General features: G+C 42.9%; 1 protein-coding gene across 9 annotated transcripts in view; it reads left to right on the top strand.

Moving 5' to 3' along the window:
- Positions 1-23,353, top strand: part of LOC132834854 (zinc finger protein 609-like) — a 229,418-nt gene that overhangs the window by 1,327 nt on the left and 204,738 nt on the right. For 8 of the 9 annotated variants that reach the window (XM_060853943.1, XM_060853945.1, XM_060853938.1 and 5 more), the window contains exon 2: positions 18,862-19,766. The exons of the other annotated variant lie outside the window; for it this stretch is intronic. In XM_060853943.1, coding sequence (XP_060709926.1) covers positions 18,987-19,766 — 780 coding nt within the window. In that variant the 5' untranslated portion in view covers positions 18,862-18,986. The remainder of the gene's footprint in view (positions 1-18,861; positions 19,767-23,353) is intronic. 9 annotated transcript variants of the gene reach the window in all.

Genomic DNA, 23,353 nt, shown 5'->3' with positions numbered 1-23,353 from the left:
ACCCCCACACCCTACTGCTCCCCCCACTCGCCTACTGCTGCCCCCCACCACTGACCCCCACAACCTCACCCCCTACAGCTCCCCACCCACTGCTCCCCCCCCACCCGCCACACTCCCGCTCCCCCCACCCCCTACCGATCCACCCCACACCCCACCCCCTTCCAATCTCCCCCCACTCCACCCCCCACCCCCACCGCTCTCCCCCACCCCACCCTTCCCCCTCCCCCCCACACCCTCACCCCCTCCCCCCCACACCCTCACCCCCTATAGCTCCCCACCCACTGCTCCCCCCCACCAGCCCCATCCCCACTCCCTCCCGCTCCCCCACCCCCGCCCCCACCCCCTACCGATCCACCTCATCACCCCACCCCACCCCCCACCCCCTACTGATCTCCCAACCTGCATTTACCTATTGCCTTTCCACATTCCTTCACACCCCTACCGCTCCCCCCACTCCCTCACCCCCTATAGCTCCCCACCCCCTGCTCCGCCCCACCCCCACTCCCTCCCGCTCCCCCCGCCCCACTCCCACTTCCTCCCACTCCCCCCACCCCCTACCGATCCACCTCACCCCCCACCGATCCACCTCACCCCCAACCGATCTCCCCCCCCCCCCCCCCCACCCCCTACCGATCCGCCCCAACCCCCCACCCCCTACTGATCCCACCTCCCGGTCTTCCCACCCCCCAGGTCTTCCCCACCCCCCGTCTTTCCCCCCCCCCCCCCCACTGTATCCACCAATCCTCCTCTTTTCCCCTCTCCAATTGTCATCCACTTTCCCACACTTCTCGCCCCTCTCCACAACTCTGTCTTCTTTCTCTCTGTCCTCTCCCCCCCCCCCCCCCACCCCACCTGCCCGCTCAGATATTTTGATGGTCAGATGCGGTTGTCATCTGTTTTGTTGTTGTTGTTTGGGAGCTTGCTGTTTGTTGCTCATCACCGTGTTTCTGATATTGTGTGCTTTGCAATGTAACTGCTTGGGACGTTAGGTTGCGTGGTGCTATGTGTGACTGTTTTTGTGGCCAGTCTTTTGTAGTCTGACTGTTTGTTCTGATGCACATGAAGCAGTATACAACACATTGCTATGTGGGTTATCTACATATTGAAAATGTATTGATCATACTTCAGATAGTCATTGCTCCAAAAGGTCTTGATGCCAGCATGTTGAGGTGGAGGATATCCCCAGGTGGCCCTGGGTTAGTTTCTGTCATTTTGGAATTGAGCTTTGTTGCAGATCTTCCCTTGGGAAGAGAGTTAGCCTCAACCATTTGTGTTGTGTCAGTGGGGTTTATGTTGATTAATTTTAAAGTTTGTCTTGCTGGCAGCATTTTGTGGTGGATGCCAGTGCTCTGGTTATTGTGTGTCGTTGATGAACAGTCAAACTTGAGGCATGTTTGATGATTGGGTCTTTTGATAACATGAATAAAATGAGTTATTTTTGTGTTTTGATAATCCCCACAGAAAGGCAGTTGTCTCCATGTGAACTTCAGTTGGAACAGGGTTTTTCCTGTGACTGATGGTTTTTTTTTGTTGTTTGCCGATAGTATTTTCTCACGGTAACCTTGCTTTGATAGTCAGGGTGATTAATCCTTCATCAGCGATGTCCTCATATGTCAGAAGTGTGAACTGTCTTGGCTGATTGCCATGATATCTGCAGTAGGCAAACTGTAGAGCAGGTTTGCCGGTGAGTGTTGTTCATTGTGAGATGATTTTAAAGACAGCAATGCAATCATGTCCAGATGACACAGGGACTAATCAGCAAGTGCCCATCAGTATCCAGTAATCTCAGACACATATTCATTCCCCCCCCCCGCCCAGCTTCCATTGTCTGATTTCAGCAGGACCATTGCCTCAGGGGTATCCTGTTCCATTCATCCTTCACTCCCAATACCCATCCACAGCCCCGTGGCACATTCTCCTGCCACCGCTGAAGGTGTAACACCTGCTCCTTTACCACCTCCCTGCTTTACCTCCTCCCTCCTCAATATCCAAGGGCCCAAACATACCTTCCAGGTGAAGCAGCACTTTAACTGCACTTCACACAATCTAGTCTACTGCAGTCGGTGCTCACAATGTGGTCTTTTCTACATTGGTGAAATGAAGCGTAGACTGGGTAACAGCTTTGCAGAGTATCTACATTCTGTCCGCAAAAAATACCCCGAGCTTCCAGTAGCCTACACTTGAACACACCACCCTGTTCCCTGGCCAACATCCGTCTCTCACTTGCTGCAGTGTTCCAGTGAATCTCAGCTCAAGCTGGGAGAATGCCACCTAATTTTCCGATTGGGGACCCTGCAGCCCTCAGGACTCAATATTGAGTTCAATAATTTTAGGGTCTGAACTCCCCCATGTCCAAGTTTCCTAATCTATGCACCAGGCTTTGTTATCACACAGTCTGCTACTACAGTCTCTCATTGTTAGCTGCTAACAGTCTCCATTAGCAGTGATTTACCCTCCCAGCCAGATCGTTATCAACTCCTTTGTCTGTCCAACAGTTCTCTCTCTCTCTCCCTTTGGGCTCTATCCATACCTATCGATTACTCCTTACCCACTCCCCCCATGTATCTTCTGCATATAAACCAACATTTTCTTAGCTACCATCAGTTCTGAGAAAGGGTGACTGGATCTGAAACATTAATTCTGATTTCTCTTCACAGATGCTGCCAGACTGGCTGAGCTTTTCAGGCAGCTTCTGTTTTTGTTTCCAGTAGTCTTACTGGATGTATACATGTACAGATACCCGATAAGGGCAGGTGTATTCATTGCAGGGATACCTCCTGCAGTAAAATATTCGAGGCACTGCAAACTGTCAGACCACATTAAGTGTGACCATTTCTGTGATACGTTGAAGTGACAAACATCTGTGCGGTTGCAGTCAGTAGTGGTCAGTACTTTTAAGCAGTAGGTGGTATGAGGGATAATGTAATGGAAGGATCAGAAACAATGGTAATGTATACTAAATGAATGAAACAAGCCTCTTTATGTTCTAACTCCATATCTTTCTGACCCCCACCCCCACCATGCCATGGCAACCATTTCTTCAACTGGGGCTTTTAGCATTCTCACTGAAGAATCACATCTGCACCCTTTGCTGATTCCAGAAACATCTGTGTTAGAGGCTTTGTATGCAAATGTCAACTGCTTGTCAATATGTTCAAGCAGTGGTGGTCCTCCTTCGGAACACTTAAGAGTCAGAGTCTTGCAGTGGTCACTCCGTGTACAGTGTAAGATATTCTGTCAAACTTAGATTCAGCTTTAACTTCAGATTCTCTGAGTCTTGTTTTCCTCAGCGTGTGAATAGCTGGAGTGAGATCAGCTTGTCCGATAGGTTGTTTCAAATTCAGGAAGAATAGACTGTTACCGTGTTTAGCGAAAATAAAAGTGAATGAAGATGGTCTCTTAAATGGCAAGTATTATACTGTAACCTGCCTTGGTGTAGGATGCCTGGTAGAAAATCTTTGATTAGAGAAATATACTAGATTAGATGTTAGCTTTCTGCAGCTTTGGGGGGAACTGTTTGGCACAATAGATGCATTTGCATGTTTAGAGGCTTTAACATTGGAAGAAGATTCTTTTTACTCATTCATGGGATGTGGATATATTGGCTAGGCCAGCTTTTATTGTCTATCTCTGGTTGCCCTTGAGAAGGAGGTGGTGGTGAGCTGCCTTTGTGAGCCGCTGAAGTCCATAAGGTGTGGGGCGACCCACAATGCCGTTAGGGAGAGGATTCTATGATTTTGACCCAGCAACTATAAAGGAATAGCAATATCTTTCCAAGTCAGGAAGGTGAGTAACTTGGAGGGGAACTTGCAGTGATGGTACTTCCACGTATCTGCTGCCGTTGTCCTTCTAGATGGAAGCAGTTGTAGGTTTGAAAGCTGATGTCAAAGGTGAATTTCTTATTAAGGAATATTGAGGAATAGAATACAAACAAACCAAGAGCAGAGTTATCAAAGGTTGAGGTTGCTTGGTTTTAAGCTATGTGTAGAAGTTACCTTTCTCGAATTGGAAGTATTTTTAATACCTTATGGAAGGGATTGCATGAGATTGGTATTTACTGATTTACGCCATTGTACTTAAAGTTTAAGGCACCTAGGATTCTGTGGTTTTAAGTTGTCTCATGTATTGCAGAATCATTGGGAAATGAATAGATGTGTTTAGACAGTGAATGCAGGAGATTGTAAATACTGAGAGATTGAGTGATTTGACATAGATGAAACCCATCAACTATGGACTTGGGAAGAAAATAGGTTGCCTTGAGCACAGATTTGATGACAGACCATCTTACAATTATTATCAAGTAAAGGGTTTGAAAATGTCCGGCCATGTAAAGGAAATCACAGATGCATCTTACGCCAGCTCCAGAGTGACACTGCAAGTTAACCACACAACCCTCATGCTCAAAACAATACAGCTGATCATTTTGCATGCTCTCGTTTGTGAAACTGCACATGTAATGCCAAACAGGGGATACTCGAGGGTAAAATGGGGCCTCCTTCAAGACAGTCCGAGGAGAAAGTTTAGTCTTGCTGCAGGAGAGAGAGAAGGAGCAAGTTCAGAGTCAGGGTTCTTGCCTGTGATGGATCAGCCAACATGGAGCTCAACTGGAAGCATAAAACCCAAAAGATAGATCAGGAACAAAATGTGATGTTGATTACATTGGTTAATTGAAGAAGGTTTGAAATTAGTGGAAAAAAGGATTAAAAAGGTCATCGTTTTGTTTGGAAGAACTTGTAACTGAACTGGACTAGAGAAAAGTGAAAAAAGGGATTGACAGGAATTTCAAGAAATATTGGTAAGGAGCCAGAAGAATGAGAAGAATTCTGAATATGCTGTGGAATTGTAACATCTCAAATTAACATAAAAGAGTGTCCCGATAAGGTGTGAAATAAAGAACTGTCTTTCAAAGTGGCTCCAAGATTGAAGGAGGAAACAGTGGCCACATATTGAAGGTTGATGGATGAGAGAGTGCCTCGGATGGAGACTGGTCAAAGTTTAAGATACAGCACAAAGCGTATTAATGAGAATCGAGTTGGATGAATGTTTAGAGGTTCTTCGCTGTTAGCAGATTTTGAACTGAATTTCAGTAAATTGGTTTTGTGCACTTTATTGCTCTGATCCAAAGTGCTGACCTGTTAAGTTGGCAACAGCTTGTGATTTTAGAATTGCATTATTCACAGTGATTTGAGGTGAATCATGTTGAACTGTGACATATTTTGTTTATATTTAATATCAAAGTGCCACTCTCCCTAGCCTTCATAGCCATCAATAAATGAATAATTTAAATGACTTGCCCTCTTTCCTACCTGAAAATAGATTTGTCTGTTGCCATGTTAAGTTCCCTGAATGGGGGAAATAAGCCAGTGTCACCTGGACGTATCACTCCCTGGTATGGGCAACTGTACCATTCAAGATCAGAGACAGTTACAGCGAGTGGTGAACTTGGCCTGGACAATCTCAAAGACCAACTTCCCATCTATAGAATCCATCTACCAGACCCATTGTCAAGGAAAGGCCGCCAACATTCTTAAAGATCCATCCCACCCTGGCAGTGCTTTTCTACAACCTCTAACTTTGTGGAGAAGGTACAGAAGCCTGAACTCATACACCAGTCGGTTTTGAAGCAGTTTCTACCCTACTGTTGTTAGAATACTGAATGGACATTCAAACTCTTACCATGCGCCTGTACGTGTTTGTTTTGCCACTGTTTACCTATTATTTACTATCTGTGCTGTTTAACTCTGTGCTCACAAGACGAAGCTTTTCACTGTGACAATAAATTCAATTCAATTCAATCTCATGTCTGCGATCTCTCCTGTATGTTTGGGGAAGTGGGAGGGAGGAATGAGAATTGTTTTGAATACCCACTCAAGTACCAGTTGAAAATTCAGAATTTTGTTGTTTTGGTCAGTTCGGTAGGAGTTCAATCCATGCAACAGTTGTGTGTGTCAGGAGTTCCATTTAGGGCATTCATTCTGGGACATTGCCTGAATGTGATATCTGTGACTCTGTCCTCAGTAGAAGCAAGCAGAAGTGTCTCCTCATTGGGCAGTGATAATTTCAACAATGTTATCTTAACACTTTGTGCTGGTTTTGGGGTAGTACTTCAAGTAAATGATTCACTAATGGTGTTTCCCTTATTAAATATATTGCTCAGACCAAGTTTTTAGACCTCTGACCTCATTTCGTTGCAAGTTTGAACTTTGTTTGCTAAAGCCTTTTATGGTGCTTCATCGGAGTGTTATCATATTAAAGGCACTATATAAATGGAAGTTGATTATTTATATTTTTCTATGGTCTATTTTCCATCTGTTTGATCGCTTTGGGATGTATGGGCCTGGGGGAATGTGAGGGCCATGTACCTGCCTTTAGGAAAATCCCAGGTGACTGGGCTGTTATTGGGAACTGCATATGGAATATGTGATATTGAGGAGGTGTGTGGTTTGTTTAAATACTCATTCTGTTGAGCATCAGCTGATCTACGGTATTTTGTCTAGGTCTGTCTGGGGGCTTGAACTTTGGAGGGTGGTGCAGATACAGCTGAATGCAGCACCAGTATCCTCTGAACCATTCAGAAATTCTTATGCAAACATAAAGCATTTTTCTAACTAGGATGTCTCAATGTGTTTACTATTGCAGGAAATATGACAAAATTTGCGTACAGTATATCAAACAGCAATTATGTAAATCTCTGGAAAGCCTTTGTGTAAAGTGTTGAAGGACAGATGTGGGCCAGTACACACAGGATAGCTCCTGTGACAGATTGATAACATTACCTGCAAAATCTAATTGTATGATGTTTTAGTAACATGTCGACGTTGGGAGGATTGCATTCTATGGTGACTATGTCAGAGTGCTAGAAATGGGCAGCACTAGAAGCTTCTGTGACATCCATCTGCTGTCCCTTTGGCTGGCCAGTAGCTGCAGCTCTCCATATGCAATGGGAGCAATGATTGAGAAACAAACAGCAAGTTGTCGTCTTCCATCCCCATGCAACCCACATCCTTACAAAGTCCAAGAAAAAGTGTGTTGCAGTGTTGTTGACAGCACTCCCTAATGTCTAGAGATGCTGTCTATAGCAGATTTATTATTCATGTCAATGTAAACTCTGACCCAGATCTAAATGGTTCCCCTTTTCCAGGCTCTGCTCTTCATTTACTTGAGTAATGTTCAGGTTTTTTTGTCTTGCCAGTAGATGTAAACAGAGGAATAGTGCAGCTGGTTATTGAGTGCAGCTGTTCAAGGATTAATGTGTAAAACAAAAGATCCACCTCAGGTAGCAACTCTCCATTAGCAAGGAGAGCTCTTTAACCTGTCGACCTTCAGGCTGTGCTGTGCTTTTTCTTCGCAGACTGACTAGGAAAAGAAATTTGTTGTTTCCAAATAGTGCATGGATGACTGTGCTGAATCTCTGTCGAGGGGATTTCTTTGTGTTTGCCAAGCACTGCCTTCACTCAGGCAGAAGGTGCTGTCAGCTCCTGTGTGATTTGATCCATCTGTTGCTCAGTGTTTCGAAGCTGCCTGTAGAAAGGGGAGAGGATTTTGAGTACTTTCTGAAAGCCATCAGGTCAGCATATTAGAGATGCAGAGATTCCATGGAAATGGAGCACTTTCTGTTCTGAGTATATTGATTGTAAATGCTTAACCTGCTGACTGGTAAGAGGTGGTGCTACCATGGAGGAAAAACAATAGTCTGTTATTTAGGTTTCCAACTGACAGTCTGCAGTGCATTGTTGGGAATTCCAGGGATTGGATTTCTGTTAGTAATTTGATTCTGAAGTTTGAGTCTCGTTTGACTCCACACTCTATCACTTCCTTGCTTGCATCCTGAACAATATGGTTTCTATACTGATTTTCCTTTGGATGTGTGATGGGGGCAGATTGCATTGTGGTATTTAAGGCTTATATGGTTCTTATTTATGTGCAGGATTAGAGAGGAAATGCAGGAAATTTGCACTGAATCAAAATGGTCAGATGAGTACTGACCAGATGGGCTTGAGTTTTCAGCGCTTTCTAACGATCCTGTGATTCTGACGGAATTTCTCGTTGGACTTTAAAGCAGGCAGAGCCCAGGAGAATTTTTGATTGGCTTGTGGGATGTGTGTGTCACTGGTGGGCCAGTAGATGGTGAGTGGTCATCTTGAATCACTGTAGTCCTTTTGGTTCAGGCATACCCACAATGATGTTGGGGAAGGAGTCACAGAATCTTGACCTCGTGATGCTGATGGACTGGTAATACAGTTGATGGGAGGGAATTTTTTGGGGAATGGGGTTGACAGTGTCAATACTTATGACATTTCCTATTTTTGACACATAGAATGCTTTGAGATTCAGGGTGTCCAACCTTACCAAACATGTTGAGCAGGCATTTGCTGTTCACAAACCCTATTTTTGTGTCATTGTATGCCGATGTATATTCTAATATTAAACACAACTACATCTCAACTGGGTGTAAAAGATCCTTTGGTGCAATAACAATGGCATTAGAACTGAGCGGTTGTGCTGAACAGGCTGGAAGGAAAAGGTGGGAAGAGGAGTGACCTGAGAGTTTTCCACTATCAAACACTTAGAGGCTGCGTCCATTTGTGACTGCGGCTAAAACTGAACATAAAGGCTTTCCATCTCAACTACTGATTAATCCAATTGGGAATTCAGGAGAAGTCTCTTTACCCAAAGCTTGGGAATAGTTGAATCGTGTTGATAAATTCAGCAGGAAGCTAACTATTCGCATTGTTAGCCACCAACAGTCCCCATTAATAGCTACTCGTCCTCCAAGCCAGATCGTTATCCAGTCATAGAGATGTACAGCGTGAAAACAGACCCTTCAATCCATGCCGACCAGATATCCCAACCCAATCTAGTTTCACCTGCCAGCACCCGGCTCGTACCCCTCCAAACCCTTCCTATTCATATACTAATCCAAATGCCTCTTAAATTGTTCTCTCTCTTTTGGGCTCTATCCCCACATAGCGTTTACTCTTTCCCTCATCCCCCATCTTCTGCGAAAAATACAATATTTTCCTACCTACCATCAGTTCTGAGGAAGGTTCACCAAACCTTAAATGTTAACTCTGATTTCTCTTCACAGATGCTGCCAGACCCCCTGAGTTTTTCTAGCAACTTCTGTTTTTATTTCTGATTTACAGCAACCGCAGTTCTTTCAGTTTTTAATGGGGTGTCAATTTCATTTTTGCTTATCTTCCCCCAAAGGAGTCACGTAGCAGAGAGTAGAATGATAGCTTGTGACTGCCAAGAGGATCCTTGTTACGGTCTTTGCTGTAAAGAGGTATTTTGTTGACAATTTTTAACTGTGGGCAATGTTTTGTTCTGTTATTTAACTAGCCAATCCAGTCTGAGCTGAGCCTTGAAGAAAAGACTGATATTACAACTATTTATCTCCGTTTCTTCTTGGCTTCTCTATTTAAATCATTTATACTCCCCCCTTGTTTCCCCCACCCCTTTGTCCAATATCCCTGTTTCTTTAAAGAGGGACGATAACTGCTATTCCATGAGCTGGGATGTGTATAGAATATTTTTCTGAATTGACTGTTTTCAGTTCTCTCTGGGGAAGACCCGGCTTCTCTCAAATTTAAGGGTGGAGTTTTGAACTTGGGCAAAGTCCACCTCATTGTCATTCTGAATTAGAGCAGTTTCTAATTTGCTGTCTTCTAAAATGCAGTGGCAGGTTATTGGAATTGCCTGCTGCCTCAACACAAACCATCTTGTGTGTGACATTGAGTTTTTAAAACTAGTTGTTCATCACTGACTCTGCCAGGATCTGTTGTCCATCCCTCATTGCCTTGGAGAAAGCGGTGCTGAGCTACCTTCATGAGTCATTGTCTTCCATGTGGTATAGGGACATTCTCAATGCCATCAGAGAGAGAGTTCCAAGATTTTGACCCAGAAACACTGAACAAAAAGCATATGTTTCCAGGTCAGGGCTTTGTGGAATCTGGAACTGATTTGCATTTTCAAACCTAATTAAAGGCGAAATGGATTCTGCCAATTTGTCCTCAATTAGAGTTCCAATTTTCTGTACTTAAGCTTTTTTTTTGTTTTACCCAGTCTTGGTTGCATACCTACATTTTGCTTAAGTTTTTCACAGTAAGGAACTAGATGTTGTATATACTGGATCGGGTATGAACCTTTCATCTCTGGTATCCTGCAGGTCAGCAGTACTGGTGAACTTCGACACACATTGACCCTTGCTCGGCGCTAATGTCTGTTTCACTATGTGGCTGGTGTAGGAAGGGGAAACAAAGACAATGCAGCAGGTTGAAACCAAGGGAGCTTTGCTTAGCCAGTCAGCAAGCCGATTAATAAGTAGTGTTCACTCATTGTTTTCCAACTGAATAACTCTATCATCTAGTTTTTTTTAACTAGATTGCATTGATATTACTTGGTCTTTCTAAAATGTTTTGTCTTAACTATGAATTTAGATAATATTTAATGGAAATAAATAATGTAGATCATTGTTGTTTCATCACATGCCATAGGAGTTATCCAGATCAGTGACTGAGAGATGAAGAATACCATTCAGCCCATCTTGATCTGATCATCCAGATGGTATTGGTTGAGTGGGGGAAATGCTGGACCATGAGGTTGCAGATCGTGTTAGGGTACAATACTGCTGTTGATGGCCCGCAGCATTTCAGTCCTAGATATCCAGTCTTGAGTTCTAGATCTGTTTGAAATCAGTCCCAATCAGCATGATAGTAATGCCACACTACAGAATGGGGAGGATTCTCGATGTGAAGGTGGGGCTTTGTCTCTGCAGAGGCTGTTTGATGGTGACTTACTGATATCATCATGCACAGATGCATCTGCAGCAAGCAATTGGTGAGAATTAATTGGTCATTTATGTTTTTCCCTGTTGGTTCTTTCACCAGCTAGCGCTGCTATGTCCTTTAGGGCCTGACCAGCTTGATCAGGAGTAGACCATAAGATACAGAAGTCGAACAAGGCCATTCAGCCTTTTGAGTTGGCTCTGCCATTTGATCATGGCTGATATACTTCTCTGTGCCATTTTCCTATCTTCTCCCAGTAACCTTTGATCCTCTTACTAATCAAGAACTTATCTGTCTTTGTCCTAGGTGCGCTCAGTGACTTGGCCTCCACAGTCTTCTGTGGCAATGAGTAGTGCTACTACTGAGCCACTGTTGAGAGTGGGCATCGATGCCCCCCCCCCCCCCAGAGTACATTTTGTGCCCTTGTCACACTTAGTGCTTCCTCCAAATGTTGAAGGAGAACGGATTCATTAGCTGGGAGAGAGCAGAATGTTTAACCTGATGCCATGAAACCACATTGGGTCTGGAGTCAATGTTTAGGGCTTCCAGGATAATTCCCTCCTGACTTTATACCTAGGGAAGCATTAAGGAAAATCTTTTAATCCAGACGATGCTAGATCGTAAGGTAGAGGAGCCATTGGGCCCGTTGAGTTTGCTTCACCATTCATCGAGATAATAGCAAATATACGTAATACTTAATGGAATATACTTAACAACCCAGCTCCAAAAGGCCTTTGTGATGAAGAAATGCACAGGTTTGCTACCTTATAATTGAAATTCCTTCTTGCCTCTCTGCTTAACTGGGCAATAATTTCCTCTGATACTATGATGTCTGGTCTTAGATTTTCCCACCAAGAGAAACATTTTCTCTGCGTCTACCCTGTCAAGCTGTCTAAGTGCCTTGTATGTTTCAATAAGGGCATCTCTCATTCTTCTATACTCCAGTGAGTACAAACCTAACCAACTCAACCTTCCTCATAAGACAATTCCTGACCACCTAGGATGATCTCTAATCTGCCTCCAATGCCAGTAGATCTTTCCTTTCATAAGTTGATAGTTTTCCAAGTATTGTCTAACTAGTGCCTGTGTACATTCAGTAATATTATGAAATAAGGATAGCAAGCCAAACTAAATCAGCCTCACTATCACCTAGATTTGCAGCACAGTGAAATTAAAACATTCAATAACCCTCAAAATTGCTTAATTGTTCCTAGCTAGACTGTATGAATAAAAGATCTTGGATGTCAAGATTATATCAAAAATTAACAATAATAACATAACTTTATGAACTTGTGCTAAGAAATAACAAGATAATCTCTGATGTAAGGCCTAAACTTCTTTGATTTAAACCTTTCACTCAGGCAGACACAGTTAAGGGATATATTAAAAAGAAAATAATTGTGATTTTCCATGGTCAATAAGCAGTTTCAAAAGATGGATGCTAGGCCTTCAGAAATCCTTGGATAATGACTTGTTCATCAGCAAATAGAGTTGTATGTCTTGTTTGAATTCCAGAGTCGCCGGTTAATGCAAACCATTTCAGCAGATTTCTATAAATATTAACTTATTTCTTACAGACTGGACTTCTTTTCTCAGAATATTCAACAATTTGATAACTAGAGTCTCTTGTCACAAACAAGTCAGATCTGGTTTGTTCTCGTTTTTCTGTTTCCAATCAACGTTTTCTGTGATTGGTTGGTTAGCACTTATCCTCCCTTGATTGACCAATTCACCATCCAACAGTTGCCAGCCCTGAGCACAGCAACCACTTGGTGCAGGTTTGTCTACAGTGATCTTTGATTGGTCATTACTTTCCAGGTCAGTTCACAGCAGAAACAGTTGTCTTTGTTCTCTTCTCTTTTAAAACAAGCTGCTGTTTAAAGTTCAATTCTTAACTTAACTCTCAGTTCCAAACTCAAAAAAAAAGGTACTGGTGGCCTCAACAGTAAGACTCCCCTATTTTGTATTCCAGTTCCTTTGAAATATTGGCCAACATTCCATTTGCTTTCTTTATTGCCCACTGAATGTAGGTGGTAGCTCTTGTGCTGAAGGACCTCCACACCCTCTGTTCCATTGCTTTCTGCAGTCTTTCACTGATTAAATATTATCCTGCTCTTCTATTCCTGCCACAATATGTAATCTCATATTTTCCCACATTGTATTTCAACTGCCAAGTTTTTCTGTCTCATTTAACCTGCCCATGTCACTCTACAGACACTTTGCCATCATCACCATTTGCCTTCCGGCCTAGTTTTTTTTGTCATCTGCGAACTTAGCAATAGTACATTCACCTTCCTAATCCTTGTCATGAATAAATAATTGTGGCTCTAGTATTGATTTCTGTGACACTCCACGAGTTACAAATTGGCATCATGAAAATGTCCTCTCAGCCCAACTCTGTCTTTTGTTAGTTAGCCAATTCCATACCCGTGGTAATGTACTAGTGTCAACACCATGAGCTGCTTATCTTTTTAGGTAGCTTGTATGTGTGGTAGCTAATCAGACACTTTTACAAATCCAAATATATTTCATCTACCATTTACCTTCTTGTTTACCCTGTTCGCTGCCTCTTCAAATAATTCTAATAGATTTGTCAGGTTTGAAGACTTAGGGTTAGGGTTAAGTTGACTCTGCTTGATCATATTATATATTTCTAAAAGCTGTGCTTTATCTCCTTTATAATAGACTGACATTTCCCAGGAACAGATATTAAGCTAACTGGTCTATGGTTAGCTGTTTTTCTAATCTCCTTTTTTGAATTAAGGTGATAGATTGGCATGTTCTGCAGTTTTCTGGAAATTTTCCAGAATCTTACAACGTATCCATTATCTCTGTAGCTACTTTATTTAATATCTTAGGATGCATCCCAAGGGATTTATTGGTCTTTGGCCCCAGTCCATTTTCTCTACTGATGGTCATTGTATTTATTTTGACTTCTCTTTTTACCTTTGATTATTTCGAAAGCACCAATAAAATTCCAAAAATACCAACTGGTGCAAAGTCGTTATTTAATTCCTCTGCCATTTCCTGGCTTTTCATTATCCTTTCCCCAACATCATTCTCTAAGGAGCCTATGTTCACTTTGGACGCTGTCTTCCTTTTTTAATGTATTTTGGAACTTAGTACCTGAAAGAGCAATTGAGGCAGAAACCTGGTTACTTTTAAATCTATTTGCACTTCACTTGAAGTGCCTTAACTTGGTTTACAGACCAAGAACTGAAAAGTAAAAATAGGCTGGTTTGATGTTTTCTGATCCAGCACAGACATGATGGGCTGAATGGTTGCCTCCCATATACTTGTATCATTTTGCTTCATTCTGTAATGTACTGAACAACTGGAGTATGAAGTTAGTTAGTACTTGTTGCTTCAATGAGGAGATGAAGACTAGATTAATTTGCATTTTCAACAATTTTTCTACATTAGAAATTCATTCTATCCAGTTGTGATTTTACAGCTATGAATTTATCAGCTAACTGTGGTTGGAATATTGGTTAAGTTTGTAAGATTGCCTAGAATTGATTCCAGAGAAGCTTAAAACAGGGCAAAATGGAGGGAGCTCACCTGTACATTGCTCAGCTGTGTAAGAAGACCTTAAATTGGAGAATCCCATGACCCAGTCTGAAAGTTGTCGGTACAAGCCAATCAGGTAGGTAATTGAGGATCATAGTGGAGTGCTGCTGTAGTTGAGATATGGCATTAACACGGTCTGCTTGCTCAGGTGAAGGTTAGAGATTATTTGATGCTGTTCAAAAAGAACAGTGTGTTCTCATGCCATGGCCAACTTTCTTTGCTTACTCATAAACAAGTTACTTTGCTGTGTGTGCAAAATGGCTGTTGTATTTACTTAACTAACTGTGACTGCACTTTAATCCATTTGTATAAAGTACTTTGGGGGCGTACTAATGATATGAAAGGCCCTTTTTCTGACTCATGGTGTTGAGTTCCTTCATTTCCCATGAGGTTGGATGTCTACCCTTCCCAGTTTGGTGTGAAAATGGTAACTATTACAATGGTTGGAAACCTGTTGTTTGAAGTTGAGAAAGTAGGAATTCAGACTGCCTTCCACCTGTCTCTTCAAAGTTTTCAGATATGCTTTCTGCCCTCAATCCTCTCCCTTTAGTGTGAGAAATGTTTCTCTCCTCTCACTCCAGGATAACTTGAGGAAAGACATTCTGGCTATTGCGGGAGTGTAGCGTAGGTTCATGAGGTCAATTCCTGGAATGGCGGGACTATCTTATGCTGAAAGATTGGAGTGACTGGGCTTGTATAAGCTTGAGTTTAGAAGGCTGAGAGGGGATCTGATTGAGACATATAAGATTATTAAAGGATTGGACACTCTGGAGGCAGGAAGCATGTTTCTGCTGATGGGTGAGTGCTGAACCAGAGGACACAGTTTAAAAATAAGGGGTAGGCCACTTAGAACAGAGTTGAGGAGAAACTTCTTCACCCAGAGTGTGGTGGATGTTCTAGAATGCTCTGCCCCATAAGGCAGTGGAGGCCAAGCCTCTGAATACTTTCAATAAAGAGTTGGATAGAGCTCTTAAGGATAGTGGAGTCAAGGGTTATGGAGATAAGGCAGGAACAGGACACTGATTGAGGATGATCAGCCATGATCATAATGAATGGTGGTGCTGGCTGGAAGGGCAGAATGGCCTACTCCTGCACTTATTGTCTGTTGTCTATGATACAGACAACCACAGTGGCTGTGAAGAAAAAAAATGCACAGTGCTACCAAGGCAGAACAGGTTAATCTGCATCTGAAACAGAAAGTTGGGGTAACGTTTTGGGTGTTAGTCCTTTTGAGAAGTGGAAGAGTCAGTCGAGATGAAGTCCTTTTGTATGGACTGGTGAAGGCATGTCAGTTCATGTCCAGAGAACAATATGGGAACTGGATGCTAACAGGTAAAGAGCAGAAGTTCAAGTGGACTGTTTCTTTCTTTCAATAACGATGCTGCAAATGGCATTGACTAGCTCATGGATATGACTTTTGATGCTAGAATAGGGGAGGGTGTGGAAAGGGAGGCCTGGTGGCTCTGTGGTTAGCACTGTTTTGGTTTTTTGCAGGGACCTGGATTTGATTCCGCTCTTCAATGAGTGTTTGTGTGGGGTTTGCACGTTTTCTCCATGTCGATGTGGGTTTCCTCCCACAGTCCAAAGGTGTACAGACTAGGAGGATTGGCCATGCTAAATTGCTCATAGTAGCTTGAGATGTGGCTAATCCATTTAGCCAGCACAGGAAATGCATGGTTACAGGAATGGGTCTGGATGGGATGCTCTTTGGAAATTTGGTGTGGACTTGATGGGCTGAATAGCCTGGATCCAATTTTGTAAGAGTTCTGTGATTCTAAGATATGGGACGAGAGTTAAATGGAAAATATTGAGATATTCCGAATAAGGTTTTCTTCATTTGTGGGACCAACTATAATATTTCCAAACATGTGGATGACCCAGCCAGGTGGGAGTATTTGTTGTTAAGAAGTTGTAAAATGGTTTCAAGATGATTTGGACAGACAAGTGGGTGGCCAACATCATGATAGACTGCATATGTTGTGGAAAATGAAGTTTCTTTCTTTTGTAAGAGGAACAGATGTGCAAAGTTACTTCTTAACTGGTAAGGTGTTGGCAAGTGTACATGTGCAAAGGTATTGGATTAACAAATGAGTTCCTGAATTCAAGCATGCAAGTGCAGCAAGCTATTATGAAGGCTCATAAAGTTAACCTTTATTGTAAGAGGACATGTGTCCAGGAGGTGTGAAGTCTTGCATTTGTAAAGGAGATTGGTTAAATTGCACCTGCAGTACCATGTGCAGTTGTGGTCTCCTTATCTCAGGAAGGATAGTATTGCCTTGGAGGGAGTGCAAGGAATGTTCCTTAGACTTGTTCCTGGGATGGCAGGACGGTCCTATGAAGAGAGATTGGGTAACCTGGATCTGTTAGCAAGCTTTGAGAAGATTTGTAGCTCAGGTTGAGGTTCTGGATGTAACTTTGCTTGCTGAGCTGGAAGGTTTTGTCACCGTATTAGGTAACATCTTCAGTGAACCTCCGGATGAAGCACTGCTGGTGTTTCCTGCTTTCTACTTAATATGTTTGGGTTTCTTTGGGCTGGTGATGTCATTTCCTATTGTGATGTCATTTCCTGTTCTATTTCTCAGGGGGTGGGAAATGGGGTCTGAGTCAGTGCGTTTGTTGATGGAGTTCCAGTTGGAAAGCCATGCTTCTAGGAATTCTCGTACGTGTCTCTGTTTGGTTTGTCCAAGGATGGATGTGTTGTCCCAGTCGAAGTGGTGTCCTTCCTCACCCATATGTGAGGATACTAGTGAGAGAGAGTCATGCCATTTTGTGGCTAGTTGATGTAGTGTTTGTTACAGTTCTTGCACGGTATTTTGTAAATGACATTAGTTCTGCTTGTTGTCTGTATAGGGTCTTTCAAGTTCATTAGCTGCTGTTTAGTGTATTGGTGGGTCTGTGGGCTACCATGATGCTAAGGGGTCGGAGTAGTCTGGCAGTCATTTCTGAGATGTCTTTGATGTAGGGGAGCATGGCTAGGGTTTCTGGATGCGTTTTGTCTGCTTGTTTGGGTTTGTTGCTGAGAAATCGGTGGACTGTGTTCATTGGGTACACTATATGGGTGTACAAGCAGACAAAACACGTCCAAAAACCCTAGCCACTCTTCCCTACCTCAAAGGCATCTCAGAAATGACTGCCAGACTAGTCCGACCCCTTGGCATCATGGTAGCCCACAAACCCACCAACACACTAAAACAGCAGCTAATGAACTTGAAAGACCCCATACAGGCAACAAGCAAAACTAATGTCATTTACAAAATATCGTGCAAGGACTGTAACAAACACTACATTGGACAAACAGGCAGAAAACTAGCCACCAGGATACATGATCTTCAACTAGCCACAAAACGTCATGACCCCCTCTCACTAATCCCTTACATACAGATGAGGAAGGACACCACTTTGACTGGGACAACACATCCATCCTAGGGCAAGCAAACACAGACACGCACGAGAATTCCTAGAAGCATGGCATTCCAACCGGAACTCTATCAACAAACACATCGAGATGGACCCAATCTGCCACCCCTTGAGAAAAAGAACAGGAAATGACATCACCAACCCAAAGAAACCCAAACACATGTATAGAAAGCAGGAAACATCAGTATTGTTTCGTCTGGAGGCTCACTGAAGATGTTACCTAGTATGGTGATGAAATGTCTGAAAATGAACATTCCAGCTCAGTGAGCAATCCTACATCCAGAACTTGGGTCTGTATTCTCTAGGGTTTTGAATACGAGAGATGATATCATTGAAACTTACAAAATACTTAAGGGGTTTAGAAGAAGGTAAATTGTACCCCTGGTTGGAAATCTAGACATTGGGGCCATGATTTGAAAATAAGGGGAGCAGTTTGGGACTGAGATGAGGAGATTTTGGTGATGAAGAATCTTTGGATTTCTCTACCATTTGAAAATTGGAAGCTCTGTAGATGATTCGATGTGATTATATCGAAAGGTAAAGTTGGCTAAGTGGTCTACTCCTGCTGCAGTGTTCCTCACTGAATATTGAACCGTGTGTGGTTTACCTGGTTTGGAGTACTGGTTTTCTAATCTGTCTTTGGACAATCCAAGCCATTCACACACGAGTGGTTTTAGCAGTTTTTCTCTCATTTCTATCATTACTGCTAAGTGATCAGGTTTAATTCAATTTCTGAAAAACTTGGATCCTTTATGGAAAAGCAGCTGTAAGGTTTATTCAGGTTAAAATGTATAGCAACCACCTGCTCCAGAAGCAGCATTAATTCTTCATGCTCCATTCTGCCTTTAGAAGTCTGCAGCCTATCAGCTTCTCTGTTTTGACGTTTCTGTCTCTCACCACCCTCTTGCTATTTGCCCATCATTGTCTTGTACTCTCCCACTAGCTGGTACTTTGTGCTTTTCTGTGTTTTGGGATTTGGTAGCTTGACATCCTGATGTTTCTGCATGGATCAGTGTTCGCTGGCACAGGTAATTTTCTGTTCATTGATATCCGCTTATTCTTACACCCAATTTCTTACCTTTTCCAGGCGATGATGCACTCACATCGATGGAGAGGTTGTGAGGTTGCTTCGATAAGAATCTAACACACAGGCACTAGTCCAAGGCCACTGAGAAGAGAAAGAAGTCTTTTCACAAGGAAGGTGAATCTAAGATGTCCTTAAGCAGCAGCAGTTCAGCTGGGAAAGGTGCGGATTCGAATGCTGTTGATGCCTACGACAGTGGGGATGAGTGGGATATCGGAGTCGGGAATTTAATCATTGACTTGGACGCAGATTTAGAAAAAGATCAGCAGAAAATGGAGATGTCGGGATCGAAAGATGGAAGCATCCCAGTTCCGAGTGCAGTGGCGGCTCTGCCAGAGAATATCAAGTTTGTCACGCCAGTTCAAGCACCTCAGGCCAAGGAGAGCAAATCAAAGGCGAAGAGAAATAAGAGTGCGAAGGATGGGGGTAAATCTGTGTCTGCTGCTTCCCTCTACACACTGGGAGAATCAGGAAATGGGAAGAAAGAGATGCAGGGTCGTTCTGGAGATTTGACAAATCCCAGCGGACTGGGGTCTTCCAACAGCACATCCAAAGGGTCCGAAAAGGGCCCAAAGACTGTCCGGAATGGAGCTGGATCGAAAAAGGAGAAGGAGGGTGGATCAAGCAAAAGCAAAAAGGATAAAAGTGAGAGCAGTGGAGTTGTGCAGCCTCCCCCTGGAAATGATGCAAATGCTGCACAACAGCTAGGGTTGGGGTCAGGGTCAAAGGGCAGCTCGCTTGAATGTGCTCCAGGCACAAGCTGCCCTGATGGGGCTACGGGTCAAGTGCTGGATTTGGGAAATGTACCAGTGGATAGCAACACCATATCTAACCTGTTGGGAATTAAAACAGAGTCTGAGGAAGTTGAAAGTGAGTGTCGACCACTGAAGAAGATCAAAACAGAGAAGGTAAGAACAGTGGTAGTTTTAAATGTTCTGCAAAATCCCAGTGCAGTCAGGAGATTGCAGCTTGTTAACTCTATGTCCTAAGCAGAGATCTGGTTTGACAAACCTCTTCTGTTTCATGTAATGTAAAGTCAATTGCTCGATCCATTGTGTGTATCAGCCAGCCAGTGAGCAATGTCCTGAAATCTATTTAAGAGTCACCCTCCTTCTTCAAGACCCCTTACAGCATGGTTAGACTGAATTGTCAGCACTCTTCTATAATGACTGCTTTTTGTTGAGCTCGCTTGCACATTTTTGTTTAACTTTGTTTGACTGTGATGAACATTCATTGGGGATGTTGATGCATGGAAACTGAAGTGAGAGGTACAAATAACTGGGTGGTACATGCACTGTACACAAGGTTACCATTTACCTGTTTATACTCCAGCTGCTCAAAACAAGTTGAGACAACTAAAGAGTCAGCTTCATGATGCTGCATTGTTAACAAGTTTTTGAAATTTCCTGATACTTGAACTATACTTCAAATGTTCAGTTGCCAGGTCCAGAGGGGTTCAGAGGTGGTGCTGTAGTTAGGTTTGACACTTAACTCCATCGGCTGCCTGTGTGAGGGTAGTGCACCTTGCTGTCTATTGAATTGACTTGAGTTGAGATTTAGATTTATTCTTGCAGTCTGTTGGAGAGTGCTGCTGTTTAGTGTCGTCTCTGTGCGAATTCTTAAGTGAGGGGGCTGATGTGTTGCAATTAGCCAGTAAGTGTTGGATTGCAAGTTTATCTGATTAGTCAGATTTATACCACAGTGACTTGTTGCCACAGTCTTATATATGCTGTGAGTAAATCTAATTGCTTGAGTTGGGACTGAAAGAGAATCCAACTCATTTAACCTAATAGTGAATCCGACACCAGAAATATTAGTATGAAAATGGTGTTGAATGGAGCTGAATTGAAAAGGCTGATTGCTTCTCTGTCGTGGTGCTGATAATGGTTTAATTGTGCTGCATTGTGTGCAATGTTGGATCCTATGCCTTTGGTCAAAGCAGTACACAACATACAACCTGTGCTGAAAAGCTGCAGCCGGAATGCTTGGAGATATTCATTGAGCTGAGCAGCATCTGTGGCGAGATGAGATGCGGTATTCTAGGGATGGGCCCTATCTCATCTACTTCACTCGAGATTTGTGCAGTAATTCCAGGGCTGGGATATAATGCCCTTGGAGAGGTTGCTCAGGGGCTGAACAAAATGTTGCTGTGCAATTTTCTTGTTAGACTGATATGCTGAATATTTAAAGCCTCATCTTTCCAGCATCTGACATTTTGCCACCATCCTTTTCATGCTTTTGGACTGATCTGTACCTGGGTTTGCAGATGATTGCTGGAAATTTATCCAGAGCCATTTGAACAATTTTTGGGATCCTAGGCACCTTCATACAGTTGCAATCCCTACCCTAGTTTGCTCAACCTTTTGTGAACTACAAGAGCAAAAGTCAGCCTGAACTCAGTGGTCATACTGTTACCTCTCAGAAGTTCATAGGTTTACACTCATGTCGACAAATGCGATGGCTGACATTCCAGCACAGTTCAGATTGAGTACCCCCATCACCTGGGGTTCCAGCTTTAGGTTGGAGATTTTAAGCCAAGATCCCACTTACTACCTTGGGTAGATCTGACGGTATTAGTTTGCTGAAGAGCAGTGGATAGAGCTCCCTGATATTGTGAGCAACGTTCATCCCATAGCTGATGTCACAGAAACAGTTGATGCTGGGGGAATGTAGTGGTGCGGTGGTTATATCACTGGATTAGTAATCCCGAGGCTTCAGTTCTGGAGACATAGCAGACAGTGAAATTTAATTTAATAAAGATCTGGAATAAAAAACAAGCCTAACAAAATCTAGTTCATTCGTGTCCTTGCAGGAAAGAAATCTGCTGTCCTTAACCAGTCTAGCCAGCGTGTGATTCTAAACCCTCAGCAACATGTTCGACTTCTAACTGCCACTTGGGCAATTTGAGATTGTCAATGTCATTCATGGAATGTGGATGTAGAAATATTAAATTATTCATTGCTGTTTTTGGGAGCTTGCTGTATGCTAATTTACTGCTGCATTTTCCTAGATTAGAACAGTGACAGTACATAAATTATACATTCTTGACTGTCAAACCTGATGTCCTGAAAAGTGCTGGAGAGATGCAAGCTGTTCCTTCCTGTCACACCATTGCAGTAAATAGATTGTTTGCAGTTTCTGTGTGTTATGGTTTGACTGGGAGCTCCAGGTTTGTATGAGGTTCCTGTCAGAGGTTGCAAATGAGGACCCCATGCACAGGCCCTGTGAACTTGTGTATACATCCACCTTTTATTTTATGTCGAACTAGACTTCTCAATACTGACTATGTTCTCTCATTTTGTGGTTGGGCTTCCCTGGAGTGGATGAAACAAAACTGGGTATGAAAGCTGATTAGTCGTCATCCTTTATTTTTCAAACAAATGGTACTGTCTGTTGTCTCTCTCAGAACAAATAACAATGTTACAAGACATTTGACTCCTGGCATTGCCTCAAATGCTTGCCCACCCAGGTCAGGTTTAACCGTTCTTCTCTCTGTACTTTCACTGACCACAGAGCATAGCTAACTACCTATTAACTGCAGTGAGGAATGTGAGACCAGCACTGACTCCCCAGGACAAAGACAAATTGAAGAGAATCTAAATGATTTACACCCCTCAATGAAAAATGTCTGAATAAAATAGACACTTCAAAATGATGGATGTTGCGAGTTGAATAATGGAGCATTGAATTCATGTTACTGTCTAGAGAGGTAAAATGCGAAGAATGCTGGGTTGAGAGGGTCAGTCATGATGATGAGTGTGTTGGAGGAAGGGCTGCAACTCCTGCTCAGCTGCTTGGGGTTTAATTTTGAACTGGTGAAGGCTGATCTTCAGCTGGACTGTGAGTGAGCTGTTGGCTGTGTGTCCCTCCGCTAAGTCTGATAATTTAGTGCACACTGTGGTCTAACATATGGGCTCTGTTGAACATTGAAATTCCTCCATCTCTGCAGTTCAGCCTGTTTATCAACAGCCCAGGAAAAGGCCATTCTGCCCAGCAGGCGTTCATCTTTGACTGTCTCCCTTCAAACTCTTCACATTTCAAGTCACTTGAAAACAGGAGGATTGGAACATAATTTGCAGATTTTTCGTACTGTTCCCAGTGTTGTTTCCCTTGAAATTTTTCCGTTGGACCCCGTCAGTTCCTCCTTTTTTACCGGCGTCAGACTGATTTTTTTTTGGTTTTTAATCTGGAATGACTAATTAATCCGCGATCTCGTGGACAGCTCTTAAAAACCAGCATGGCCTTCTATAAATGCAGTGAGAGAATGGATTCATGTTTGTGACCCATCTTTCCTCTTCCAGGGCTGCCCTTTTTTACTAGAACTCTTATCTGATGAATTTTTTTTCTCACAGCAAGGCACAAAAAGTGTCTGTAAACCAGCCTGGAGAACAAATTTTTTTTAGTGCATGTTATGAATAAAGAACACTATGTTTGATGCTGCTATTAACGCAGTTCATTTTTGTGTCTCCCTAGATCCAAGGACCCCACTTACGTT

This window comes from Hemiscyllium ocellatum, chromosome 42, assembly GCF_020745735.1.
Source record: "Hemiscyllium ocellatum isolate sHemOce1 chromosome 42, sHemOce1.pat.X.cur, whole genome shotgun sequence".
Classification (NCBI taxonomy): domain Eukaryota; kingdom Metazoa; phylum Chordata; class Chondrichthyes; order Orectolobiformes; family Hemiscylliidae; genus Hemiscyllium; species Hemiscyllium ocellatum.
Note: the sequence above shows the minus strand (reverse complement) of the source record. Positions and strands in the feature narration are given on the sequence as shown.